Here is a 20,075-nt window from a genome sequence, read left to right on the forward strand (position 1 = left end):
TTGAGATTTCCTTATTCTGCACTAGTGTTATCTGCTTATCTCACTCAGCTTTCTTTGCCTTCACTCACCCTTTGGCTCACAAACTTTGCTTTTTGCGTTATGAAATGCATCTTGTTTGCCATTTCCTAGTTCTGCTTAATTTGTTTGTTTAATATGAAAGTTCTGTTTTATTTTTAAGCATACAAAAATAGCCTTTTGCTCTTTCACTTTGGTGTCATTATTCAGTGGGTTATAGAAAGTGTTTGTTCTAAAATAGAAAATTACAAACGCAAACACTACACTAAAGATCTGATCATACAAAAACTATTGTGACTTTACATAGCCAGTTGGGGAAGTTTTCACAAATAGCGTTTAAGATTTTTCATGAAAAAATTTCATTGAAATATCCAATTCTGGAAAAGTGTTGCCCAGCACCAACTGACTATTTTAACTGAGCTAAACTGGATAATAATTGTTTTGTAAAGTTTCTATTTTTGAATGATTTCTGAGCATGGGCTGGTTCATGTGCTGCCCATTCGCTCTTGCCACCATGTTGGCAGTGACTTGACCTGTGGCTTATCTGAGTTGGAGTTATGAAGACCTCTCTTATCTCTTCATTCTGGGCTGCTTTTCTTCCTCCAGACTTCTCTGAGTCCAGCAGATACTGATATTTTCCTGCAGCATAGATTTCTAGGGCTGAATCTCATTCACGTCAGTGGAAAGAGGCCCATTTTTCAGTAAGAGTTGGCTTGAACCTATACCCAGTTTCCTCTGTGATGATTTAATTCTGGGAAATGCAAGTCCTGAACCACTCCTAAATGTGGACCTTCCTGCATGTTAGTTAACAGAGCAATCCTACAACTTGGCATGCTTGCTAACAACTATAAAGATGCTCTATCACTGGGTTGAGGTGAGGAAATGTTTCTGGAGAATTAGACTTGATGCAGTCAGATATTAAAGGTTCGAGTTAGTAATCTACAGAACGATTGCATTAGTCTGTTAGACTGTGGTCAAGACTTTTGAATGGCTGTACACTCTGCTTTGTGTGCATTCGATGATGAGATTTCAGATCAGCGGTGTTGAAACCCAACTTTATCCGAAAGTCCCAGGATTAAAAAATGAATGTTATCCAAGGTATTAGAAAAATGGGACAGGAAATAGGTGAGTGCTCACAGCCAAAAACAGAGAAACTGTCATCTCACAGTGTAGATTACATAGGATGAAGGTAATTTAGGATCAAATACTGCCCTGTGACTTGTGCAGGCATCCACCTAATCAAAGTCAAGATCTGCCCTGATTTGTACTCTGGTTGCCCAGGGTGTGATACAAGCAGAATTTGGCTCAGTGGTCTCTCCATGTGCCAGATATACTGCAACCATCACTGTACTACTTTTGTATAGATCGTATTCTCTACTTCTTGCTCAGAAAAGTCAAATTTCCATGAGGTAAAGGAATAAAAATCTTGCCATCCACCATTATCTTGTCTGCCTTCAGGCGTGGAGTGCATAGTTTGGCCATTAAGAATCACACCATTAGCTGACTGTTAAAAGGAACACAGCATTAATGATGTATGTGTCTGAAAAGGTTAGGTCATGTGCTTGGTCCAGATAACCATACTGTTGCTAGATTTGCCCATTACTTTGGGGTATGCTCATTTATTAGGGTTACTCTTCGAGGGGGAGTGTCTGTAAGTCGATCAATGTACTGCTGTGTCACTGGCATTCTCATACAGAGTTCTACTTCTCCTTGCTGCAAGTTCCCTCCCAATGGAGCCATCCTGCAGGACCTAGGTTCCCCAGGGCTGGGTTCTTCCAGCCCCCAGAATCAGATGAACGAACACGAACACACACACACACACACACACACACACACACACACACACACCTCTCTGTCTCTCCAAGCGCATCTGAGAGGACCGGATTAATCAGCACTCCAATGCTGACCCGTTTTATGTTCCTGGGCTCGGTAGGCTGGGTCGAGCAGCACTTCCAAGCTGTCACCCTCATATGCCCCAGGTTCAGCACGGCCCTATCCCCACTTTCACTTTACAATTGTTCTGGTAGTAACCCACTTGAGGAGCAAATCCCACAGGATTTTTAGGGATCAAGGAACATTGCTGCAGAGTGAATGGGGAAGGCGAAAAATACCGGAGGGGCGGGAGGAGAGAGAAGTAACCAGCTTAACCATGAACATTATTTATTGCCAGGTAATAACCATACAAGGGGGGCCAAACAAACACAACAGTTATAATATTAAATCTAACTTAAATTTGATTATAAAAGTCAGGTTTAGAAAACTATAACTGATCACACAGGTCAGGGTCAGAAGGCTACACCTAGAGAGAGAGATGGGTTGTCACCACTTTGTGAAGCTTGAATTGATCGGGGTTCCCAGGTGGTGGTGGTAGCTGAGGCTCCAGAGTGCTGGAGACAGGCAGAGCCCCCAGCACGATCAGTCAGGAGAAGATGAAGTTCCACTGGAACTGGTGCAGATTTTGGATCCAGGCATCAGAACACCTACTTGAGTATGGGTAGGGGTTTTTGTAGGGAAACACAGTGGTTCAAGGGAGAACACTAGATTTGTTTATGGGTAAACTGTTGGCTCAAGGGAGTATGCCAAAGTTGTTTTGTTCAGGTAGACAATAGGAACTGATCATTCCAGGCTACAGGCAGTGTGCCTTTGAGAGAGCTCACAGTGCAGTTAGGCAGCTTCAGTATTTTGGATACCAATAAAGGATTGGTTACTAGAATTGGTCTGACAACTTCTGAGCTGGGTGTGGGCAGGTGTGGGCTCATTAACATCTGGAGCAGAGATCCCCCATCATGCAGTGCTTTCCTGCTTTTCTGGTCCCAGAGTTCAGTGCAGTTCTTGCCTTAGAACTCTGCTCTCCATTCTGTGTGCTAATGGAGATGCTTCCCTGTCCGATCTCCGATGCAAATGAGGCTAGGGGAGTTTCCTTAATCCTGTCATCCTTGTCCGGAGGGCTTTAGGTGTGTCTCCCACTACCTTTTCATTGCTTTTTGTAAGTCTTTCTTCTGATCAGGTTTGGCTCAAGCAGAGGCTGCAGGGGGGGAAGGTCTTTCGTGAGTCAGACAGGTTGGGTACTACGCCCTGGTTCCCCAAGAACACAGAGCTGATAGGAAACAACATGCAAGTTTAGATTTTTATTATCAGAGGGGTAGCCGTGTTAGTCTGGATCTGTAAAAGCAGCAAAGAATCCTGTGGCACCTTATAGACTAACAGACTATAGATTTTTATTGAAAGCCTATCGAAAGCTCTCAAGTCATCAAAACAGGGCAGGAAATCTCTTGGGGAAACGGCATGCTTGTGAGATCTCCAGTATTCCCTGGAGCTGGGCTTGAAGGAAGATACTCTTAGTATTTTAAGTCTTGCAGTCCTAGTACCAGCAGAGACCTAGACATGTAGAGGGACACACACAGAGGAAAAATATGTGGAGAAAGTGGAATATTTCAGAACCTCGAGAGAGTCTAGTTTGGGTTTGATTCTACCAAAGGCTCCAGAGAAGCTGCAGTTTTTAGTTTTTTCAGAACTAGTTTTCTCATCCCTACTTGCTGTACCTCCCTTTTGTGCATAGTGAAACAATTCCTGGAGCTCATTTTGTAAATACAACCTCTCGTTTTCTCAAACAGTAGCTAATTCAGTCTTATTACGGTGTGTGATCAAACTTCAGCACTGTGGGATGCATCTGTGCTTGGAGGAAATCAGGGATTTAGCAAGATCAATGCTCAAGAAAATCCACAGGTATATGGTTTTGGACTCAATGGTTGGAAGCAAACCAATCTGTGGGTCTTCCAAGAATAAGTCACCCATGAGGAATAGGTGACGTTCTCTTAGCCAGAGGCAGAAGTGGATAAATATTACAACCATCTAGCTTGTGTCTAAATGAAATGTCATCCTGGAGTTCAGCTGAATTGAGCCTCCAGGGAACTTGCCAACCAATGAGTACCCGTCTTGGGCAGTAACAGTCCTAGGGCTAATGTAAGTGATGTATTACTACTCTGACAACTTCTGGAAACATGAATCCTCAGTCTGATCCTACAGCTCCCACTCACATGAGTAATCCCCTTGAAGGCAAAGGAACTTGTTTATGTGCATAAGGTGTGCAGGATCGTGGTGAGCCAAAAAAGCATGATATTAGCTCTATTCCTAAGTACTGCTCCTCGGTGCTTCCGATGCAAACAGAGCCTCATGTCAATCACTCTACCTGTCAAATTGATGCAGTGATTTCATATAATCACTTATCTACCACAGTAATGGGTATTGTAGAAAACTAAAATAGATATTTACAGTGGATGCCTTATAGAAACAAGTCTTTCATCCAAGCATATATTCCTAGGCTTGAGACCTATAGAAAGGTGTTAACTGATCCCAAAATGTATGAAGTAGCTGACAACATGCAAGAATAAACTGGCTTATGGAGGGGAAGTTTGTCATAAATTACATACATGCAGTAGTCTTTTAAAAACAACATTTACACTCTCTTAAGAAAATTGTGTATGTTAGCATTATGTAAGAAGATGAAACCCTGATAGTACAATCTAAGAATATTGTGTGAAATCCTGCCTCCTTGAAGTCAATGGGAGTTTGTGAGCCAGGATTTCACCCATAATTTTCATGGTGCAAACTTAATACAGGTATTGGAGGAAACCTTAATTTGCATGAGTAGTTTTGTGGCATAGATTAAGTTTGGCAACGACTAGTATGGAATGACTTGTCCTGAAGACCAATTTTGCTTCACTGCACTTTGCTTTTAGGATGGAAAGAAGTTGCTCCTATCTGAGCACATGTGTATGTGCGTGTTTTTTTAAACTAAACCACACCTGTTAATAAAGCTGGTCTTTATGACTGCTAAATTAGCCAATGAATATGCATTGTAGATTTTTAGGAGAGGAAATAATTAGTTTCCACATGAATGCTCCTGGAAAGAGAAACTTGAAGCCATGATTAATTGGCAAAATAACGGACATGCATAACGAATGCTTTCGGATTTTGTTGCTTGGTGGGTCACATACACCACCGTTTATAAACATTATGATGCAATAAGAGCCTGATCCAAAGTCCACTGACATCAGGTTTGAATTTTTCCAGTGACTTCATTGGGCTTTGGATCTATGCCCTAAGTAACTTGTCTCTTTTGAAAAACCTTACAAGCAGTGAGACAAAGGATCAGAGTAATCTATGTTGTACTAGGGGAACCATAGGTTACTTCTATAACAAAATCCTGTTTAGCAAGTAGGACTGATTGCAGAAAAAGCTAATTTCTAATGAGCTTTTATATGTACATCGTTACCACACTTAAACTAGCCTCTGTAGCTAAGGATCTTTTGTTTTAACTGTATTAGCAATGTTATTGTTAAGTGACTGTGTGTAGAATGAAAAATTATCCCTTCTTCTGCAGCTGTTCTCACCGCCTTGCATAATGAACTCAATCAAAAAACTAAGGCAGGTACTGTAAATAACGCTGGCAGTGTCTTTTATAATGTAGTAGTGCATCCAGTCAGCCAGATGTTCATGGGATCACTTCTGATCTGGCTTGCTTGCCTCCATATCTTTCTATAGAGCATGACGCTGAACATCTGTAGCATAGAAAAGCAAAGCCATCACATTGCGGCATTTGGGTGATGTGGATGGCCCTAGTGTTTTTATTTTTTCTTTTAAATAACTTATCTGTTTAAATAATGTGCCCTGCATGATGATCTGAAAACTGAGCCAGCCTAAGTTGTGTGAACTAATATTAAATAACAAATTGGGGCATATGTGTGCGAGATACGCTAATCCAGAACTGACATACACAATGGCCCCAACAGAATCACCATAAAAATAGCATGAATGACCTTTTGCATTGAAGACAAATGCATGAAGAGAGGAAAAAGAAATAAAAATAAGAGATTCCTGAAGAGGAGGAAAACATGAAGAAGTGATGCAGATGGTTTCCTTGAGATTTGAATCAGTCCATCATTTAACTCCATTGATGATATGCATGAATTTGTTCTTACTATGCATTCTTAGATTTCCTGTATCCAGCAAAAAGGTCTCGGATGTTATTTTGGGAGAAGGGGAGAGGAGAAGAGAGAGGAGATGTAGAGGTGGAGATGGCTCTTACCTCTTAAAAAAGGGGGAGGGTAAAGAGGACTCACTGAAAATAGCAGGAAGGGGAGTTTAATAGAAGTACTGAGTGGTTCCTTGCTTGTCACCACTCTGAATGGAGGTGGGAAATGTCCTATAGCAGAATAGGAAATGTTTAGGAAACAGTTGGAGAGACTGGTTGAAATTCATCCTGTGTAAACAGGAAAAAAGGGCAAGAGAGGCCAGTGTGGCTAAAGAGGGATGTAGGGGGTTCTTAAAACAATGGGGAAACATCTGTTTCTTAAGAGGACAGTTGTAAAGCTAAGCAAGACATAGGATGGGGACCACTAAAAAAAACCCTACAATGCTGATCGCTGGGTTTCCATAAATACTTGGACTAAGTTCGTCGGGGCAGGATTGCCGTTGTGTTCTGTATTTGTACAGCGCCTGGTACAATAGGGTCCTTGTCTGTGAATGAGGTCCCTAAGTGCTAGCACAATATAAATAATAGTAACCAATGAGAAAGGGTCTTCACAGAGCTTTGAAGGAGATTGAATGTGAAATTGGTGCACTCAGAAGGAGACCAGGAATATTGGGTATAAGGAATGGCAATAAAATGGGTATTTGCCAGATCTAACAGCCAAATTGATGGGAAGTTAATAAGCATGATTGGATCCGAGAGGAGAAGAAAGGGAGAACTGACGAAAAGGAGACTAAGTCCCTAATCCTGCCAGTGTTTATGTGCATGATTAACTTTCGGCACTTAGTTCTGCTATTGACTCCAGTGCAGTAACTCCTGTGCTTAAAGTTACGTGTACGTGTTTGCAGGACTGGTGCCTAAACTTGGAAAGCAGATTGCACTCACTACACTTGGTAGGAAAAAATACCATGGAGCAAGTTGCCCAATAGGACAGGTGAATTAGTATAAGGTGAATTAGCTGATCGCAGAACATATTTTTAGCGACCAAACAGGGAGGTGAGACTTAGAAATATTGCAAGAGAATAACACTAGGTCTAAGTGGCTGTTTCCTCGCAACTTCTGATTCCCTAAAGTAATTATAAAAGACCCTTTTTCCTTGATGTACAGGCTTCTGTCTGTTACATTCCAAAGAATGTATGGGGATAGAGAGAAGAAAACAGAAGGCTGTAGTTTCTCTGAAACTCACAACCTGTTTGTACTTATTAGAAAAAATAAATCAAAAAGACAAATCTTTGGCCAAAACCAGAAGTTGAGTAATGAGGAAGATGTCCAGAATTGCACCTCAGCTATTTAACCTTGTTCCTTGTGCTTTGTAATAACAACAATCGCTTACCATGGTAACTGCAACAACTTGCTCCATATGACTCCACTCAAGCAGCAGTATGAAATGTCAGAGTTTTAAAGGGAATAAAATGTTTCTCATCAGCCTGATTCCCCCGTTTAATTCTTGGTATTTGGGGTTTTTTTGTAGTTTTGGGGTTTTTGGCTAATGTAAATAATTTTTCTCTTGGTTACGTTATGGGAGGTGCAGAAGGGCAGCTGGGGCATCTTAGAAATTTCTGTGCTCTCTTCCTGTGATGTGGAATTTTGTAGCTATTGAGAGGGCCCAAGGCCCAGCTGAAAAAATATGCTCAGATGTGCTGGGGGATGCTGGGCGGCGGGAGGAGAGAGAAAGAAAGAGAGAGGTATCCCTCAGCGTCCTCATCTGCTCTCCATTGTAGACTGCTGCATTTGATCCAACTCCTTAATTTTCTTGGTACCTGTTCCAAGTCCATGATTCACCCAGTGTCCCCAAATACATGAGTTTCTTTGATGAGATTCCTAAAACAAATCTCAAATCAGGTGTGAGCTGAGGAATATTCTATTCAGCCTGGTTTTTAATAGTGCCCCATTAGTTTGCTTGCAGTAAAGTAAAAGCTAAAAGGACCCAGGGAAAGTGGCTGCTACTCAGCTGAAGGCCCCTTTCAGGAAATATCTGCTGAGAGATAAGAGAGCCCCACTGGGCAGATATTTCCTGTCTGAGATCTGTGAGCCGCACTGTCCGGTTTCATTTTTCTGTCCAGTGGGCAGTCACTGCTCCTTTGGTTCTGTGTCACAAGCAACAAATGACAGGAACAAGTTTATCAAGAGTTTAATTGTTCAGCGGCATTAGAGTAAAATATCCCACTGCACTCAGCCAGAATCACCCACTGGCCAGCCAGTTGCTTCATGCTTCAGGGAGCTCCTTTACTTTGCATCTGGTTTGAGAATATGGTTGTAGATTTTTGATTTTTCATGAGGAGGCAATGTGGGCTTTGATTTCTTCAAAGAGAAATCTTGGGCCTGATCTAGAACGCACTAACTTCAGTGGGAGAACTTCCATTGTCTTCACTGGGCTTTGGATCAGGGTCCTGGTATGTTAATTTTTAGTTCAGGACAATTTACTCTAACACCTTTAACACTGTGCATACTGCTTCCTAGACTTAGGAGGAATTGTGATACATTGAAGAGCATTGGTAGCTTTTCTTAGAGCAGGCTCACCAAAAAGGAGACCAGGGAAATTTTTGGCTCAATAAATGGGTTTCTGATTTATAGAGGTTTGAACTCAGGTACCTGATGATACTGAATGAATTTCTTTATCCACACTGCCCTACATGGAGGTGATGTCACTTGGATATTGATGAAGTGCCAGGAGCTGCCATTCAGTTTATAATTGCACTCCCTTTGTACTGGTGTGAGTAACTGCACAGGATTCAAGCAGTGGCACTAAACATCAGAGGCATTGTAGAGTGGAATTTTAGACTGAATTTTACCTGCAGCTATTGCACCTAAATTGTATTGCGTGGATTGTGAACTATTCCAAGGGAGAGAGTTTTCTGTCCTTCTGCAGTCCGGTGTTGGGCACAATTCTGCACTCATTTGTGTTGATGTAGTTTCAGTGACTAAGGCCCCGATACAATGTGCGATAGCAGGTGGGTAAGCTGCTGTGCAGCCCCTTTGCATACTGCAGGATTGGACCCCCCCCCCCCCCCCGTGGAACTGAGAGAGGTTTTGCCATTTGTCAAATAATGCTTTCCAATAGGGACATTGACAAGAATATTCTGGAGTGCTCCTACAATGTCCCTGTGAGATGCTCTTTTTTGTTGTCAATCTTTTTTTTTTCACAGTGTGCCTTAAAACTAAGAAACTCCCTCTTCCCACACACAACGTGCCCCCCGTCCCCAAAAAGAGAACCCATGCCTGTATCGCAAGGTTGTGAAATTTCCCAGAATGCTGGAGTTTGCCTTTGCATTATTCAACTTTTTAATTCATTTGAAGACAAATGAATCTTTCTGCCTTTTAATAATAATCTGATTTCTCAGTGGTACACCTGCGGACAGATCATTTACAAGTGGACATTTGTTTTACAGCCTACAAGGACATCGTCTGAAAGTATTTATTCCAGACCAGGTTCCAGTATTCCTGGCTCACCAGGCCATACTATCTATGTAAGTATAATTTCCTCTTTGTAAGCCATTGCTCCCTCGATGACGAGATAGAGGCTGGGATTTCCAATACCCTCTAAGGGTTTTAGAAGGCCAGTTCCCATTAAAACGAATGGGAATTGGATGCACTAGTTCCATAGGCGTCTATGCGGAATCTCGGACAGAATGTTTGCATAGAACAGTTATAAGCTACACTGTGCCGAAGTTGTTAACCCAGAGTTGATGGAGCTGGCTGGTGTAGTAAATGGCATACCAGATGGCTTTGTGAAAACTGACAAATTCAGAGCCTTATTCCCCTTCTAGTGTGTCATAGGGCCCTCTGCTGCTAGGTAACCCATGCTAGGAGAATGTCTTCCCTCTGGTGGCTGGCCTACATAAGAATTTTATAGGTGTGCTCTGCTTCCACCTAAGAAAACTTCTTTTGTCCAAGTTCTTTAAGTGCTGAGGTCTCAGGTTCAAAGCTCACTGGCAGCCCAAGCAGGGTCAGTTTCATTCACACATAATGGAAATGCATCTTTGTCCCAGATGAGAGGGGCCTGTTCTGCTAGGACAAGCAGGACCGGTGCTAGGGGTTTGAGCGCCCTAGGCGGCCGGCAATTTCAGCGCCCCGCACGCTGGTCCCGCGGCTCCGGTGGAGCTGCCGCAATGGTGCCTGCGGAGGGTCCGGTGCTCCGCAGCTCCGGTGGAGCTGCCGCAGTTGTGCCTGCGGGAGGTCCACCGGAGCCGCGCAAGGAGCCGACCGCCCGCCCGCAGGCACAACTGCGGCAGCTCCACCGGAGCCGCCTGCCGCCCCCTCCGGCAAAATGACGCCCACCAATTATTCTGGCGCCCTAGGCGATTGCCTAGGCTGCGTAAATGGTAGCGCCAGCCCTGAGGACAAGACAATTTGGAGGAAAGGGCCACGGCCTATAGAAATAAGATGAGCCCCACCCCTTCTCATGGGTTATATAGCTAGCCCCTGATTTCTTACACATCCACTGATAGGCTCATAGTTAGCCGCAAAAGGTTGTGGACTTCTGTCGACAGTCATTCAGTGCAGTGGAGAGCAGCTCAGATTTCGCAGTATTGCAGAGTAACTTGCTTTGCTGTAGTTTGGCATTTCTCTGACATTTCCTGTATCTTGGGCTTGTCTACACTAGAAAGATTTACCACTTTAGTTATACCAGTATAGTTAAAGCAGGAACCCCTGCTCCCCAGTGTGGGTGCAGTTACACCAGTAGAAAAGTGCTTCTACCAGTGTAGCTTATTTCAGTTAGGAAGTGAAATCGACCATCCTGGTATCAGGCATCATTTTTCTGGTATAACTGTGTCCACAATGAAGTTTGGTTATGTAGGAAGTTACCGTACTTCTTAGCATGCAGCCCCTGGGGGCATATTGTCCTAAATCCTGGAACTTATGGAGGTTCTGCTATGCCCAATAAAACATATAGAACAGAGATTTGGTCCTGTGGGGAAAAAATTCTTGTCAAAAAACAGAAGTGTTGAGCATCTAGCTGTTATTACCTTTACAGTGCTAAATATGGGGCCACCCTCTAGAATTTTTCCTATGCTACCCTATTTTGATGGGGTTCATTTTCACAGATTAGTACAAGTGCCCTGTAACCCCTTCCCTTTTCTTCAGGAATTTAGATCATCTTGCTGGATACATAGATTTCCCAGTGGATCCTTTTGTTCCTATGAGGCTCCCATAGGATCCCAGAAATTAGAGATGGAAAAGCTCTATTAAATCATCACCAAACTAGGAATGTCCCAATATTTTTAAAGGAATGTTAGTCCTTCTCTGTTTTTATTTATCTTCCTTAATTGGAACTTACCCAGGTATTGGAGTGCAGCATATGTCTCTTTTCTTTCTCTGGCTAGAGAAGTCCCTAACTCCAAAAGTGACTATCTTCTTAACCTGTGCTATTCATATTCCAAGCCTAAGAAGCAGGGATGTGTGTCAAAGAAATATCTAGGGGAATAACCGGCTGCATGCTGTGTTTTAAGACATACAGGGCACAGATCTAATGGTGGCGTGCCGGGTATTTGGAAAAATTGACTAAGGGGTCCAATCCAGTATCCGCTCAAGGCAGCGCTATTTTTGCCATGCGCTTTACTGCAGAAGGAGCAGCTAGTAAATTAGCCCTGTTACACGGTGCTGGTTTGAAACCAGAGAGCAAAATCTGGAGTGTTGTCAGCATGCTGACTTGTGCAGCTTCATAGCCTTAGCCAGCTTATGACACTCACTTCTTGTTATCTGCAGGCATAGGCCAAGTCACTGTTACTGCTGTACATTGGTATCAAAATGTCTGTTTTACCTTGTAGTGCGTTAACAATGTCCTGACACATTCTCAACTCATTAGTGAGTGCATGTGGGGAGGGGGTTGGGGGTGTGTGTGTATTTAAGAGCTAAAAGTGCTTAGGTCATTTTTGTTACAGTCAAACAAGTTTCAGGTAATTTTTGGAAAAATCATTGTTTAACCATTTAAAGTATTTTTTTTTTAAAACAAAATTTTAAAAGGCAGCATTTTGTGAGCGCTAACTCAAGGGATTGCATGGGAACCACCATGCCAAATGGATTATAATGAGAGATGGATGGCTACATGCTGTACAGCTCTGAAAATGTGTGTGTCAGTCTTTAGCATGGGTGGAAATGAATCGGAGTAGAAACTGACCAACCTAATTTTACTGTTCAGCTTAGTGAAATGCAAAAGGTGTAAACACAGCATAAGAGGAAACTAGATGTTTAAATCTCACTCAGTTTCAATAATTCAAGGTGTTTCCATAATGCAGGTAAGAACTAGCAATTTTTTTTTTTTAAATCTCAACACTCTCCTTTTAACCAAAGAAATCTAAAAACAAATGACAGCTTTCCTTTGTCTTTTTGGTGTATCTCCTTATAGCACTTTCCTGGGAGCGAGCAGCTCTCTTTGGAGCTTATTTCCAAGGTTGGCCCTCCAGGTGCAGACTAGCCATGAAATCACACTGTGGAATGGATGTCAAAGTGTTTGACATCTTATCAACATCTCTTAGCCAGGCTCGCAGATACTATGGGGATGGATGCCAAATAAAAATGTAGATAGGTGGGGATAGGGGATAGCTGGTTCTGAAGACACCATGCACCATTTTGTTGCTGTGTTTTGCAAGCTGGAGTCTTGTTTGCCTTCTGTTTCATTTTAGGATGCTCTTTCTTCTAATGTAATGAAGGTGGGAAGCAGCTTTCCATCTTCAGAGTGCCATATGCAATCCTCTCAACATCTGTGTGAGCTAGGAAGCTGGTAGTATTTATCCCCATTTTGCAGATGGGGAAAAGCCGAAGCAGAGAGGTGAAGTGACTTGCCCAAGGCCATTCAGTGAGTCATTTGCAGAGCTGGGATTTTGACTCGAGGACTAGAAGCCATGAGCTCCTATGTTCAGTCTATTTATACCATGCTGCTTCTTACCTCTCAAAAAAATCATTCTATGCTATTAAAGGAGTCATGATGCTGAAGACCAGTCAGTCACTTCATACGTTAATGGAGTGGCAAGAAGGGTTTTCTTTAAGTGCATTGTGAAGGCAAATTCCCCAACGCATGAATTGTATAAAATAGAAATTACTAGTGCATTTGTGTGTGTTAATTTATCTTCTGTCTTTGACCTTCAGGCAAAAGTAGACAATGAAATCCTTGATTACAAGGATTTAGCAGCTATTCCCAAAGTCAAGGCCATTTATGACATTGAACGTCCAGACCTAATTACTTATGAGCCATTCTACACTTCCGCCTACGAGGAGAGACAGGAGAGACAGAGTCTTGGAGAGGTAATGAATTCATGAGCGACCCATTCTGTTATACGCTATCATTCAAAGTCAGCTACTCTTCTGTCCCCTTTAAAACTGTTTGTAACTGACGCTATTTAATGCTGTTGTTGCTGCCGTTCAGTCAAGTGCTTGCATCTATCAGGTCCATGTTTAAAGGAAGGGATTGTGATGTTGACTCATACCTTGCATCTCATCATGTGTCCAGCTGCAGAAATAAATGTATGGCTGCTCTGTATATTTTGCCTTCAGTTAACACCAGCATCTAACTAAGGGGTGGCAGTGTGTGGGTCTTCCTTCATGTATGTTCGTAACACACACTAACTATTTGATGGCTGCTTACAAGCTCAGTGCATGAGGCAAACACAACTCCGGTGCTGTGTCATGTACCAAGTTATCACTTTAACGCACTGCTGTTCCCAGTGGATCGCCAGGGTGCCAAACAAATATCATAGCAGTGTGGCAACGAAAGGGTTAACAGCACTGGGATTTTGACAACCACATCTCATGGGGGAAAGAGGCCCAAAGCATTTTTCCAGATGTGGGATAGATCCAGATGAGGTGCTAATCATTCACATAGTTATATCCAGGAAGGTGCATTGGCTTGCTCTATTGAAGCAGTTGTTTTCTGCTTTAGTTGCTGTATATCTGCCATTTGATAGCAAGCCTTATATCCTGCATCAAAAAGAGCATCTGGTCTCTCTTCTGAAAGTTGTGCTTGAAAGGGTGCAGATTTCTTTCTGTTTCTCCAGGTGATCTTCCCTGCTCATAATTGCACATTGGTGGTATTGCCTTCTCAAATCTCAGTACGTTTGATTCTAAGTAGAATGATCATTTCATGCCTTCTGAGGTAGTAAAAGGCACTTTCAGAAACGAAGATCGAAACAGAGAGTGGGTCCAAATCTGCTCAGTTCCACCCTGGCAATCTCTATGGTCCCAGTGAGTGTATTTGAGTGCAGCAATTGGCCCGTTGTTTCTGACATTCTCAGAGCCTTAGGAGGAACCAGACTTTCACAACCAAACAAATTGTGTATATGCTCAGCATACATCCTACCGCCTCTCACAGTGCCAACCCTTGGCAGAGCATCTACTTCTTCCTTCTCTAACAACACAGAGGAAATGAGCCTGAACTGAACTTTATTTGTCTTATGTGTGTGTAAAAGGGGATGGGGTGGAAAGATGGCATAAATTATTCACGTGGGGAAGACATTTTCTGAGGCACTCGTAGCATTTAGGCATCCAGCTTCGTGTCTTTGAAAATCACCCCCATCAACAAATAGTCTGCCTGCCAGTGAATGGGAGAGCTGGAACATGCTGACCATTATCACTAAGGACCCTAGTTTTCTCACCATTGTATTTGCTGTTTACATAGTTCACAGGGGTTGTTCTCTTCATGTGTGTACCGTTAAACTACAACAATGGTTGAGAGTGCAGGAGAGGGACAGCTCAGGAACTTGGTAATGAATTACAGAACCTTGCACTTCAAGTCCAGGTTGGTAGTGAATCTAACTGATGTCTAATTAGAGGTGTCCATGAAATGAATGTTGGTTTCTAACCCCAGATCCAAGTAGACAAGAGCCCTCCTTGCAAAAACCACTATCAGAATCAACACCTGTTTGTCCCCTGATGGTCACAGAAGAGAGACCTGAATGGACTAGGGGAAATGAAGAACCCTCTCCCCTTGGAGGTGGTGACATCCGGTCACTTTTGATGCTTTTTGACAAAGCAGCATGGCGGAAGCTTGTCTGCAGCTGCCCACATGGTACCTGTTGTGGATAAGTAAGAGGCTCCAGAAAGTCTCTTCAATCCAGTGCTTTTCAGTAGCAATAAATTCACTTACATTTTTTAAAAAGAAAAGGAATAGAAAGAATACAGAAATAGGGAGGCAGCATTGGCTAGTGGCTAGGGTACTGGCCTGGGAGTCAGGAGACCTGGGTTCTGCCACTGACTTCTGTGTGACCTTGGGCAAATCACTTCACTCTTTATGCCTCTGTTTCTCCTCCCAGCCCTTCTCAGTCTTCTCTCTTTAGATTGTAAGCTCTTCAGTGTAGGAGCCGTCTGTTGCCATGTGTTAATACAGTGTCAAACACCATAAGATCCCAATCTTGGCTGGGGCTTGTAGGTAGTAGTGTTAAATAAATCACTATTGTTAAGATAGAAGATACATACAGACATGGAGAGGGATTGCGCTCTGTATGAAAAAAAGTTTACACTCTGTATCTAACCTAATGATACATGTCTCCAGTCAACCATATCCCTCTTTGTGGAGTGTTTGCATAGCATTTTAGTCATCAGTAAATGTTATGTGAATGTGTGAACAAAGATTGATTTATAGTCTAAAATTTTTTTTCAATTAACAAACCTATTTAAAATTTCGCTGTAAACCAGCCCACTGGTCTAGCGTATTGGCCTTTACTCACTCCGGGCTAAAGACTTTGGTACTTATATTGAGTAACCTCCCATTGACTTCATTTAGAATCGTGCTCAATTAAGGACCACAGCATTTCTTTCCTAAGAAAGAAGTGATTTCCACTGGTACATCAGTAATGTGCCCTTAATTGAAGGTTTGGCAAACATTGTGCTTCCAAGATATGTGGCATCACATTTCACAGTAAACTTCAATTACCATGCACTGTCTAAGGCCTTGCCACCATAAGGTCTACGCATGGCGCCATTGTGAAACGAGTGGCTGCCATGGTTGCTGGGGAACGTATTCATTTTCTTGGCACTGGGATGTACATATTTGGGCTGTTCATTGACAAGGGCTGTCCAGTTAAGCAGCGGTCCATCCTAATATATAACATGGGGGATAAATCAGTTCCCTGGGCACACTCCTGATTAGCTACATCCCTCTCTGTAGTTTGTTGCATGTGACTTTTAACCTGATATTATAAAAATGAAATATGATAGACTTTCATTAACCTTCCATTGGGCTTTTATTTGGTTTTGTCACAATTCATGGTAAGGGCAGTATTTTTTTCAACGTCCATTTGATGCAATTACATTCAAAATAAAACTTGCTACAGTCCCCTCAGACAAGAGGGGTCATCTTATGCAAAAGTTCAGTGAGGGTTACAGCAGTGCCGGTTTAAGGTACCGGAGTTTTGCTGAGTGCTGCAACCGAAATCCTCTACTGGGAACTTACCCATGAATGTTTCACCATATAATATTATTTGCTTCTGTTTCTTTTATGTAACAGAGTTCAATGCCATTACCTCTTACAAGCTCTATGGAGTCCACTCTCCCCTCACTATGCACACAGCTCCAATTATAGTCCTGTGCACCCAGACAGGAGAGCAGAGAGAAACTCTGAGGTAGTTTCCATTCATCCCTGATACTCCTTTGCAATGAAACTTTATCAGACTGAATTCTTCTCCCCTAAGTTGTACAGAAACCCCATCAACAATAAGAGGGCCAAGCTGTGAGTCATATCTGAGAAGGTGGAGCAAGGAGGACAGAGCACATGGAACTTCTTCTCTTGCACAAGATCCAAGCACAAATTTGCTAGCGGCCCTAACCCTGGGGGGTACAAATCGTTGACTCTGCTGCCCCCCTGCACTAGCCTCTGGAGCTGATTGGGTGCTGACTACTCTGAATTTTGGGACCTATTTATCAAGCAAAAATGCTCTACAGCAGCAGAGCAGATGAAAAGCTGCTTCAGTTGTCCCTTGGGCAGCTGCTCTGCCCCATGTTTTCCTCTTGTCTATGTTTCCAGGCACAATATAGGGTAGCATTAGACTTTCTTCCTTGTAATCATTTTTAAAATAGTCTCTCTCTAAGGCCTGGTCTACGCTGTGGGGTGGGGGAGGAATCGATCTAAGATACTCAACTTCAGCTACGAGAATAGATCAACTTAGAATGACTTACTTTGCATCCTTGCAGCATGGGATCGATGGCCGCTGCTCCCCCATCGACTCCGCTTCCGCCTCTCACCTTGGTGGAGTTCCAGAGTCAACGGGGAGTGTGTTCGGGGATCGATGTATCACGTCTAGACAAGACGCGATACATCGATCCCTGATAGATTGATCCGGCGGGTAGTGTAGACATCGACTAATCTTTTCCTTGATAAATCCCTGTACTGTGTCTTTAAAAGTCTGTAATGAAAAAAGTTTTCGCATAGCGCCATCTAGTGGAGGCCAACCAGCTAGTAGTTTAGTTACAGTGGCTACAGGAATTAGTTGGGAAGTGAAACTAAGGCCACGTCCAGCCTACCTGCCGTATCGGCGGGTTAAAATCGATTGCTCGGGGATCGATATATCGCGTCTAATCTAGACGCGATATATTGATCCCTGAGCGCGCTTATATTGATTCCGGAACTCCATCAACCCCAACGGAGTTCCGGAATCGACACGGAGTGCCACGAACATCGATCCCGTGCCGTGTGGACGGGTGAGTAATCCGATCTTAGATATTCGACTTCAGCTACGTTATTCACGTAGCTGAAGTTGCGTATCTAAGATCGATTTCCCCCCCCCCCAGTGTGGACCAGCCCTAAGCTCAGGATGTGAAGTACTGTGGGTATTAACTTGTTAACATAATAGATACCCAAGTAGGAAGAAATCATTTTGTAATAATATATAGTGGCATTAGAAAGGTTTGTTGTTTGGTCATAAATATACAACTGGGCTGACCTTTGAAGATGTTCCAAATGTTCAAACTATACAAAATCCACAAGTCTGCAATTTCTCTCCCACCATAGTGCCCTGATCGGTGTGGGAGTTGGGTCTCTTGACTTCTGGTGCATTAATTATTTTGAGAAGTTGCTTTTCATCAGTATTCCCTCTCTTTCAAGAGACTATAGCACTGAAGGACCCTGACCAACTACTGCTGCTCATATCACTGTTGTTGTAATCTGCAACGGCTTTTTCTTGAACCTGTCTACTGCTTTACTAGAGAGAGAGACCAACCTAACAATTCTAAAGCAGGGAAAATTCTTACTGAAGTCAGTGAGAGTTTTGCTGATATCAGGACTACAGGCTTAACTCCAGAAATACTAAAACTACTATTACCCTGCCAGTAAAATGACCCATGTAAATGTGGTATCATTGTGTTGTGTGATGATCCAGCAAAACACTTAAGGTCTTGTGTAACTTTAAGCATCTGAGTATCCCTATTGGTTTTTGAGGAACTGTAGGTGAAATCCTGGGGTTATTGAAGTCAGTGGGAATTCTGCCATTGACTTCAGTGGAGACACGTTTGATCCCAACTGCTTTTTTTGAATCGGCTTAGTTTTGAAACCATCACTTTCCATTTGCACCAGTTTACTTCCCTGAACTTTTCCCTTTTTGCTTCTAAATATGCCTCTCGGTATATTTGAAACTGAATAGTTTAAAAACTTCAGTGTGGTAGAAAGCCAGACAAGTGGTCATATAAAGCCATGTGATAAATTGCCCATGATGAAATGTCATGCACTCAAGCCAAAACAAGTCTCGCGTGTATCTACATACTTTGCATTCATAGAGACACCAACCCCTCTGGAGCTTACAATATTAGAGCAGGGAACGTGTAGGAGATATTTGTATTGCACTTTATATCCGCATTGTCTGACTGGTCAGCTGCGGGGTGTGTGTGTGTGTGTGTGTGTGTGTGTGTGGGTCTGAGGGACTAACATGCACACTTATTACCAGCGATTCTGCATACATTTCATACCGTTACCATGGTGTGTTGTTATGACAGATAGGCCAGAACCAGCTGTTTTATTGCTGAGACACAATCTTATTAACTGTATAGTTTTGCAATAACTGCAGTATAATTTAAAAGCACCAGCTGTGCCTGAGTTTACTATGGCAGTTAAGTAAATACTAATGTTTAGTACACACGAGAAACATTTTAAATTCTAATCTTTAGGGAAGGAGGATTGTCTAGTGATGAAAGGCACATGACTGGGAATCAGATGTGAGTTTTATTCCCAGCTGTACCACCAACTTTCTGTATAACCTTGGGCCTCATTTAAACAAAACAAAAACACCCCCCCTTGTGCCTCAGTTTCCACATCTGTATACTAAGATTGATAGCACTTCCCCAGCCTTGCAGGGGTGTTGAGATGAAAGGTGCTAACAGAGAGCAATGTAGTAGTATTTTTTCTGTCCATTTCCTTCACATATATGTAATCCCAATCTGTTCTCTTTCATGCGTAAGTATCAAAGAGCATGTGGCTGATTTAAAGAGCAAGCACATTAAGGAAATATTGACAAGGCTTTGGGGACAGGTTGACCTTGGCCAGAAGGTTAGGGGGTGAGGGGGCGAATGTGCCTGACACAGAAAATGAGAAATTGTCCTCAGTAGTGTTGGCACCATATTTATAGTGGGTGTGCTGAAAGCCATTGAACAAAACTGTAAACCTATATGATGCAAACCACTTCAAGCTGGGGGTACTTCTGCACCCCCAGCACCCTTAGTTCCAACACTCCTGGTTGTCCTGTATTTCTGGTGCCCCGCAAAGCCGTTAGTTTAAGATGAATTTACTTTTGATTTCCACTTTAAAGCTTTTGTGCATAACAACCATAGTTATTACATTAATAACACCTTTTGATTTTTTTATCTTACAGCTACCTTATAATTACCACCATTGTTAGATGGTTGAAAGACAACATTGCAAGATATTTGACTGAATTAATCATGCTCGCTTTTTGGTGGCCAGAAACTTAAGCTGCTTCAGAGCCCAGGCATGGGCAGCATGGAAAAAAATCCAACTTTAGGGCTAAAATGGCCCCAGTTACTCCTATGCTGTTGGGGTCTAAACACACCTAGCTGTGTTTAGATCAGCATTTGCTGGCAAAGCAGGAGCAAG

At 42.7% G+C, this 20,075-nt stretch overlaps 1 protein-coding gene across 8 annotated transcripts in view; it reads left to right on the forward strand.

Moving 5' to 3' along the window:
- ABLIM1 (actin binding LIM protein 1) overlaps nt 1-20,075 on the forward strand; it is a 317,067-nt gene that overhangs the window by 256,369 nt on the left and 40,623 nt on the right. For 6 of the 8 annotated variants that reach the window (XM_050958982.1, XM_050958980.1, XM_050958986.1 and 3 more), the window contains exons 10-12: nt 5,399-5,446; nt 9,436-9,513; nt 13,133-13,288. In XM_050958982.1, coding sequence (XP_050814939.1) covers nt 5,399-5,446; nt 9,436-9,513; nt 13,133-13,288 — 282 coding nt within the window. The remainder of the gene's footprint in view (nt 1-5,398; nt 5,447-9,435; nt 9,514-13,132; nt 13,289-20,075) is intronic. The other 2 variants (XM_050958988.1, XM_050958987.1) reach the window with 2 other exon arrangements.

The sequence above is a fragment of the Gopherus flavomarginatus genome, chromosome 6 (assembly GCF_025201925.1).
Source record: "Gopherus flavomarginatus isolate rGopFla2 chromosome 6, rGopFla2.mat.asm, whole genome shotgun sequence".
Taxonomy (NCBI): Eukaryota; Metazoa; Chordata; order Testudines; family Testudinidae; genus Gopherus; species Gopherus flavomarginatus.